The sequence below is a fragment of the Cupressus sempervirens genome, chromosome 6 (assembly GCF_028749045.1).
Source record: "Cupressus sempervirens isolate cs-2001-9-10 chromosome 6, ASM2874904v1, whole genome shotgun sequence".
Taxonomy (NCBI): Eukaryota; Viridiplantae; Streptophyta; class Pinopsida; order Cupressales; family Cupressaceae; genus Cupressus; species Cupressus sempervirens.
The window spans coordinates 636,970,677-636,979,849 of NC_143123.1; the positions used below are offsets into that span (position 1 = coordinate 636,970,677).

The 9,173-nt window shown below is 36.2% G+C and overlaps 1 protein-coding gene across 1 annotated transcript in view; it reads right to left on the bottom strand.

The window, feature by feature from the left end:
* LOC149553836 (uncharacterized) overlaps positions 1-1,779 on the bottom strand; it is a 29,522-nt gene extending 27,743 nt beyond the window's left edge. Inside the window, exons 1-2 of the mRNA XM_089789188.1 lie at positions 1,410-1,779; positions 170-416 (exon numbers count right to left, since the gene is read on the bottom strand). Of these exons, the coding sequence (XP_089645314.1) occupies positions 170-416; positions 1,410-1,750 (588 nt within the window). The 5' untranslated portion in view covers positions 1,751-1,779. The remainder of the gene's footprint in view (positions 1-169; positions 417-1,409) is intronic.
* Positions 1,780-9,173: the final 7,394 nt, after the last annotated feature.

Below are 9,173 nucleotides of genomic sequence, written 5' to 3' on the forward strand. Positions count from 1 at the left end.
ACACAATTTTCCAAATGCAGGGAAAACTAACATTGTAAACCATCCTCAAAGACTACAAGCAAATAAAACTCTGAGAGATGTTAAAGTAACATAGACCAGAACTATAAGTGATGGGTTCCCAACTAGATCTTCAACAAAGCAAAATCATTCAAAAGTAAAATTAGATAACCTGAATTGCAGGATTACTCTGGAGCAAATTAAATGCCTTGATAGCATTAGAATATCCAGATTTTGGCAACACTTTGTCATTGTTCTCTTTCAAAACTGAATCAACTTGATTAACTAAGTTCTCATAGGATGAACCCACAATCGCTCGCATATTAGAAACTTCAACCGAATCGGACTTCTCATACACAGACTGGAACAATGATGACACTGACTCATGATCAACTGTGCTAGAAACAAAGGCAGCATTCCTGCGAAAAAGAATAACAACTAACGATTACTGTGCAAATCATGATTTTTAAGTTAGTATAATTTCAATGGTCTGTGTAAGCAGTCCATTGAAATCAGGAATTAGATATTTAATATGGCATTTGACGTAGCAGACAATTAGAGGAGGTACAGATCATTGATTTTACCTTGTGTACATAAAAACAACACAACCATCACAATCATCATTTTGTATGCATATCAGACGGCAACTTGAATACAATTAACAACCAAAGCAAAGACTAGTCACTCGTGTTCAAATTGGTGCACAAAAACTAAGACGAATTATCTTTCATTTTTTACCCAATTGCGTTCCACCGGCCATACAAGGACCTAAAGTGATCAAAAGCTTGCCCCTCCCATTTATCTCTTCAGTCGAGATATGCGAATAAACTGGTCCAGGCAGACGTGTGCTGCATTCAAAATATGCACGTAGGCTAATAACTCCCCAGTTCCTCACATTTTAGGATATTCCTTTACAACTAATGTCAATTTTCTAATTATAGGCGTACTCTTACTGTTCCTGTTTCTGTATAGTCTACAATCCAGTGATTTAAATTCCATACAACATGTAATCGCCAATCTATGGCATCACACGGGCTTATATTGACCCTCTGACCTAAATTTTAAGAATCTCTAAAAATAAAAATTGGGTTCTTGTTAAAACAGAACCCCATCTCAATTAACATATTCTCTAATCAATAGTTGCATTTCCTAGATTCACTGGAGACTCTCCTAGACGCACATCGTGAAATTGGGGATTGAACTAGTTTTATAATATAGATTGCAGGACTGGGGGATCAAATTAGCTTCTCTAAGATACACGTTGGGTTTCATATCATGCTAAAGGAGTTGAACAAACGAACCACGAAACTCAACCAGAATGCAGCAAACTATAACCACGTATAATTTAATTGAATGTGTGTGTGTGTGAGAGAGAGAGAGAGTGATTTTGGAATAGGAGAAGGCTAACTCACTGTTTATGGGCATCCAGCAAATCTGACGTGTCTTCCAAAACTTGTTGCTGAGTTGGTAGAGACCCAAATACAAGGCGATCAGAAACATGGTGATTTTCATTCGGGAGAGTTTGAAACCCTTGTCCGTAACCCTCATTAATCACTTTTTCCTGCTCGGGACTGAACTGACAAGTGGATTCAACAGATGTAGAAGTGGGAACCGTTATTTTCTCTGAAGTAGTAACTGAATTCTTCACCTGGTAGTGCGCCGCAGAGTAAATAGCAGCTCCGAGTCTATGAGTGGCAGTCGCTCCCCCTCCAATTACTCTGCTGATACCTTGCATGGCAGCTCTTCCTCCCATTTCTACCGATTGCAATTAGCACCAGCTCCACCTCTCGATTTTCAAAGCTCGGTTAAGGAGAAAGCTGAAATCGTGTCCGATGCTGCTTTCCTTTTTTTCTTCCTTTGTTGACTTTAAGAAGACTTTTCATATGAACTATTTTATGAGGAAGACACTAGTCTAGGGATAAGGAGATTGGCGAGTGGAAAAGTTCAGATATTGATGGGCTGCACGCTGAATTTTTAAAGTGGGGGACAGATTTGTTGATTTCACACATTAGGAACATTTTTAATATGGTCAAGCAAGGCTGCTTTCTCACGGAGTGGACCACCAATGTAGTTAATCCTTTCCATAAGAGTGGGGATGTCAACAACTCTTCCAACTACCGCACCATCATAGTGAACCCCCTATTAAGCAAACTCTACGGGAGTATGGTGGAGCAGAAAATCAGTGGATGGGTAGAAAAAGAAGGGAAAAGAGCTATGGGACAGGCGAGTATCAGACCAAAACATTCCACCATTGATCATTGCATTACCCTAAGGTTCTTCATCGAAAAAGCGTGGGATAAATTGGGGGAAGAGATTTTTTGCTGCTTTGATGACTTTAAGAAAGCTTTTGACATCATCCCTAGAGATAAGTTATGGTATAGGATGGAAGAATTGGAGGTCCCAACAGAGTATAGAGTTGTTGTTTATAAACTTTACTGACAGGTTAAAGCGAAAATCAAAACCAAAGTAGGCATGTTAGAATGTTTTGGCAGTGAGCTAGGGGTCAATCAGGGGTGCCCATTATCATGATCAGATTGCTTCTGTATGTTGATAACCTTATTCCCATTGCTAAAACAACACAGGGGCTGAGGGAACATTTGAAGAACTTAGAAACCTTTTGCACATAAATAGGGATGGAGGTCAACACTTCTAAGACCAAGATCGTGGTCTTTTCCTTGAGGAAGAGAAAACAACAATGCACTTTCATATTTAATGACAAAGCGCTAGAAATTGTAGAAGAATACAACTATCTAAAGATAGATTTCCATTACCGGCTCAGTTGGGAAACATGCAGATCAAAAAGGATATAGGGGGGATGGAAGGCATCTTATCTTCTTCAAAATAGGTGTAGGACAACAGAGTTATGGGATTGGAAGACTAAGAAAACCCTCTTTGGGTTACTAGTGATATCAGTTATTTTATATGGCAGCGAGGTATGGGGGAGTTGCATATCAAACCAAAATGGCAACAAATTGAAAGAATTCAGAAACACTTCATCACAACTAATCTCAAAATCAAATCAATGGTTCGCCTTGATAATTGTTAGATTGTTGACTTATCTAAAAAAAGTGAGTAAAATGGATGCACATCGCTGGCCTAGTAGGGTGGTTGTCAGAGAATTGGCTCGTCGGAAGAAAGCATGGAAGAAACAAAACGATAAATGGTTCAACAAGTGGAACAATAACTACCAAGAGTGCCTAGAAAACAATTCTGAAATTAAAAAAAAAGGTGGCAGAAAAAATCAGATCTACCATGTGGGCAAACCAGTTACGTACAAAAAAGGCCTATTATGTCAAAGAATTTAATCTCACATGTGAACATGATGACAAAGAATATTTAGGCGTCGAGATTAAAGGAAAGGCAAAAATCCTAATCGTTCAACTGATATCTGGTTCCCACCATTTGAGATGTGAAACTAGTACATGGAAGGCCCCTAAGGAAGAGTGGGAGGACAAAATTTGTAGATTTTGCAATGAGGGTGTGGTGGAAATAGAGTGGCACTATCTAAAGGATTGTACAACATATAAAGACATTCGTAGTTAGCACAAAGAAAAGTTAAAAGTGAACAACATAAAAGACCTTTTTGAAGGACTAAGACTCCTCTTTACTTATATAGATTCACAACAAAAGAGACAAGCTGGAGAAATCAAATCAGACAGACTAGGAGTTTTATGTGGGTCCCTTAGGCTTATGGCCTCGTGGATGTCATTAAAAATCTTTCTTTCATTCATTCATATTGTCCATAGGGATAAACTATGGAATATAATAGAAGAATTGGAAGTTCCAAAAGAATGGCTGCTCCTTATAAGCTTTATGAACAAGTTGAAGCAAAAATCAAAACTAAAGAGGGCATGTTAGAATGCTTTGGGAGAAACATGGGGTCAAACAGGGATGTTTGTTGTCTCCTACCTTGTTTGGCCTTTATATTGATAAGTTGGAAGAGTGGCTAAACAAAGCCAATGGAGAGGGAATTAGCTAGTTGTTTATGTGATTAGAATGCTTCTTTATGTGGATGAACTTATCCTCATTGCTAAAATTGCCCATGGGCTAAGGGAACTTGAGTAATTTAGAGACCTTTTGCACCGAGGTAGGGATGGAAGTCTAACACCTCTAAGACTAAGATCATGGTCTTTTCCTTGAAAAAAAAATAGTAACATACTTTCATATTTAAGGACAACGAATTAGAAACTGTGGAAGAATACAAGTATCTGGGGATCAATTTCCATTATTGGTTAGGTTGGGAGACATGCATATCAAAAAGAATACAGGGGGGTTGGAAGGCCTCGTACCTTCTTTAAAACAGGTACATGAAGGTGGAGTTATGGGATTGGAAGACTATGAAAATCCTCTTTGGGTCGCTAGTGATTTTGGTTGGTCTTTATGGAAGTGAAGTATGGGGGAGTAGCATATCAAACCATAAATGTCAACAAATAGAAAGAATACAAAAATATTTCATTACCACTAACCTCAAAGTCAAGTCAATGGTTCCTTATGAGATTCTCTTGGTAGAAGCAGTCATGTTCTTGGTGGAGGCCTCAACAATTATTTTCTTGCTAAGCTACTTAAAAAAAGTGAGAAATATGGATATAAATTGTTGGCCTAGGATGGTGGTTGACAAGGAGCTAGACCGTCGAAAGAAGACATGGAAGAAACAAAATAGCAAATGGTTCAACAATTGGAAGATTGACTACCAAGAGAGCCCAAAACCCAACTTAGAGATTAAAAAATGGGCGTTGGAAAAAATCAGGACTGCCATGTGGACAAATCAAATAGGTAGGAAAAAAGCTTGCTATGTCAAAGAATTCAACCCTACATTCAAACATGGCGATATAGAATACTTAGGATTCAATATCAAAGGAAAGGCTAAAATTTTAATCACTCATTTGAGGTCCGGATCACACCATTTGAGATGTGAAACTGGTAGATGGAAGGTCCCTAAAGAAGGGTGGGAGGAAAGAATTTGTAGGTTTTACAACAAGGGGGTGGTGGAAACGGAATGACATTATGTCAAAAATTGTACTACATATGAGGATATCCACAACCAATACAAAGACACCTTATAGATGAACATCATAAAATAACTTTTTGAGGGACCAAAACTTCACAAGGTGGCCATCTTGTTAACACAAATCCACAACAAAAGGGACAACCTAGAGAAATCTTAGCAAACTGATTAATGGTTCTTCTTTTGGTCCCTTAGACCATTGGTCTCATGGACGTCATTAAAAATTTTTTTTCTCATTTCATTCATATAATTATAAGAGCCATGTAAAAAGGTAGATTACCTCCCCCATTACATAGGGAATGATGAAATCAATTGTGTCGGATGTTGCTTTCCTATAATTATAAGAGCCATGTAAAAAGGTAGATTACCTTCCCCATAATGTAATATAGCCAATAACTTCTCCACACCTCTAATTCATTTATGGAACACCTAACCTCATATTCCTAAGTAGTTGTTTATGAGACATCTAACCTCATGTTCCTAAGTAGTTGTTTATGGACAATTTATCCTTAAATTAAGAAGCTTTAAGGTTGGAGGAAAAGATAAATTAGAATCTTCAAATTTTAACATAAGCTTTCCAAAAAGACAGGTTAAAAATAAACATCTGCAATTTATTGGAAAATTGATACATGTCTTCACCATCTTTATTTCTCTTCTCTTTATTTGTCTAAATTTTATTTGCAACAAATATTATGCAAACATTTATTTAAAATTTTATTTAACAATAGTGCTAAAAAAAAGCAATAAATTATGCTTACATGGGGTCGTCAGCTCTACAAATTAGTGCTAAAAATATTGAGCAGCAACTGCTAGCTAAAATAAGCTTAGTAGTTGCATTGGGACTTGCCCTACATTAACTTTATTGGTAGATAATTTGTGTTCTTGAAAGAAAGGTCATAAGTGACTTAATGATAAAGTGTTAATAATTCTAATAGAATGCTGGATTTATTTATTCTTCATTATTCTAATGTATTCACCCAAAATATAAAGGATACTTGGTAATCATTGACCCTAAAATTTAAATCATTGATGAAGACGAGGCAAGACATTTTGGCCAAACTAACTCTACATATAAACCATAGCTAGAGAAAAAATTCTAGTATGATGATTACTACAAATCTAGCCATTCTTTGTGGCTCCTTTGGTGTTGAAGGTATAATTTTGAGGGATTTTCACAAATAGATAAATGCTAAGAAGAATGATGATGTAGTAAACTACTACAAGGAATATGAGACTTCAACTTCATGATACTCTATAGCGATGCCAAATACTTTGATATGCAAAGCTAGAACAAAGAGGGAAATAAGTTTCTTAAGAAAATGAGATCAAAATTAGTTAGTTAGATTAACAAAAAAAAGATTCAAATTTTGGAGTCCAAACAAGATATTGTGGTTATGGATGAGGGGTCTACAATTAAGTGAAATGGGGTTCAAATTGATACACTCTTACTTATTCCAAAGTTGGAGAGTGTCACATGGAGGATTGGTATGGTTTTGATGGCATAACATGTCTAATATTTGTATGTATCAGAAAAGAAATTATTCATGTCTGGTATATGTATGTATTAGACAAGAAATTGTTGGACTAGTCGTCAATGTTCCCCTTTAGGATTCATGACACGACTTAACCACCTCTTTTGTTTTATAAGTCTAGTAGTTGTATTGGGATTGGCAAGTCAATCTTTTGGTGCAACGATAAGCCTAGCTTGTAACAAGTGGTATTAGAGCTTATTCATAAGTTTTAATCTCTTCGGGTAACACTAGGCGGTATTGTTGGACTAAACACCAATGTTCCCTTTGAGATTCGTGACATGGCTTAACTACCTCCTATGTTCTATAAGTCTAGTTATTGTATCAAACATTGACATGCTAATCTTTTGGTGCAATGATAACCCTAGCTTGTAATAGAAATCTCATGTTTTCAACTTGCATGTGTGACTAATGAATGAACATTAAAGTGTAAGAGTTTGGGGAAGTCAAGGAGGTTGATTGAAGACCTTAAATTCACTATTTCACATTGAAAGAAGCTTTTATGTGTGATAAGAAAAATATGCTTTTATGATTATCCCTATGAAGATGATTGTGAATGTCATAACATCAATATATTAAAAAAATGATAGAACACTATAAATCATCTTGATTCAAGGTTACATGCATATAGAATGTGTTCCTAGATATGTTAGGGTCCTAAAAATATAAAGACAACAAAAAGATGTCATTGTTTAATTGGGTTCGTGTTAGAAGTTGTGATTGTCCCAGGGAAAAATATCTTTGGGTTTGAATTGGACATGGAGCATTATACAAGTGATATAGGAGTCAAACAAGTTTGTCCTCTATCACTTACTTTTTTTAGCGTATATATTGACAAACTTGAAGAATAGCTAGATGTACAAAACAGTGAGGGTATCCAATTAGGTGACTTTTAAGGCTTCTTTTCTATGTAGACAATCTCATTTTGGCTTCCAAATTTTCTTATGGTTTGCAAGAACATCTATTCTCTCTTGAGTGCTTTTGCAAAATTGTAGGGATGTAGGAAAATATCAAGAAGACCAAAGTCATGATTTTTCTAAAATCAAAAAACATCAACATAAGTTCTATAATGAGGGAAACATTCTTGAGGAAGTTGCAGAGTATAAATACCTCAGGATTGATTTCAACAAAAAACTAAGCAACAAAATTCTACATGAGAAATTGGGGAAATGGGCTTCGGAGAAAAAAATGCATGATATCATTGAGTTCAATCCCACATGCAATCAAATCCAAAAGGTGTACATAGGGGCCATAACCAACTCTCACCAGTTATGTTGTGAGACCAAACATTGTTAAAGGCCAAAGAGACTTGGGAAGAGAGAGTTTGCATATTTTGCAATTCTGGTAAGGTGGAAACATAACACCACTTATTTTTAGAATGCGATGTACACAAAAAACAAGGTCAAATATGTGGATATTATATATAATAACTCTTTACACAACTTATTCTGCAAGGAGAACATTGATGTGCTAGATTTATAAGATGTGTACATAGATGCATCAAAACATTCTTGTATGTTAAAAGAATGGAAACATCATGATGGAGGATGGTAAATATGTTAGCATGAATGATGGTGGTATTCCTTTAGGGGAGTATCCTAGGCATTGGAGAGCATGTGACATGACTAACATGTTGCATTAATGACTATGTTTGTCATTGATGACAACATAGTATGGTTTCGGTAAAGACTGACAGAGTAGCTGATATAGATCGTGGTCGTATGAATGAAGAGTTGATGTTGAGGTGAAGCACAGTTAAGGACCTATGTCTACACTGTGTCTTGGTGTTGAGGTTAAGTGTGTGTGACATAATTCAAAGATATGCAAAAGTTATGTCTGGTTTACAAAAAGCAGTACAATGACAGAGTATATGTTGAGCAATTTCTATTGATTGTATTGTATCTCCTAACAAAGATAGAATCAGGTCATGTGAGATTAGATAGTGACAAAGGATAGTCTAGTGATAATGTTAGTGAGTGTGCAAGGTCTAGAGTCATACATGTGAGAACTTGTAAAGAGTATAATTATCTTAATGTGGTCCTATTATAATTAATTAGGAAAGCCTCAAGGCCGACTCAAGGAATTGTTTTAAGGACATCGTATAAAGGAAATTATTTTCCTTTATTATGAAGTGTGAAATGTGTGTTGATGCGAATGGACTATGAATAAGTGTGAACAATAGAAGAGTGATTGGTAAATGAGATTAAGTGATCCAAGTGATTATTGGATGTGAAGTTGGTGATCTGGTATCAAGATCAGAAGGACTAGAGAAGTCCAATTAACAGGACAAAGGAAGAGGAAAGAGAAGTATTGTTCAATTCTATTATTCTGTAAGGAATAATACAAATATCATTTTGATAGTGAGTTCATTGGTCTTGCCCCTAAAGCTATTTGGACAGTAGGTCCATCTGCCTTCTGCAACTCCTAATAGAGTTGGCACAACTCCTAACGGGGTTGGAATCTCCTAACAAGGATTCAAAGTCTCCTAACATGGACTGATATGTATAGAATGTATTTCATAGGCTCCTAACAAGATCCATCCTCTAATAGGGAATATTTATATTAGTACATAATTTTTTGGGTACCATCCACATCAGGGTTTTCCCTATGATCAAGGGTTCCCTAGTTAACATATCTAGTGT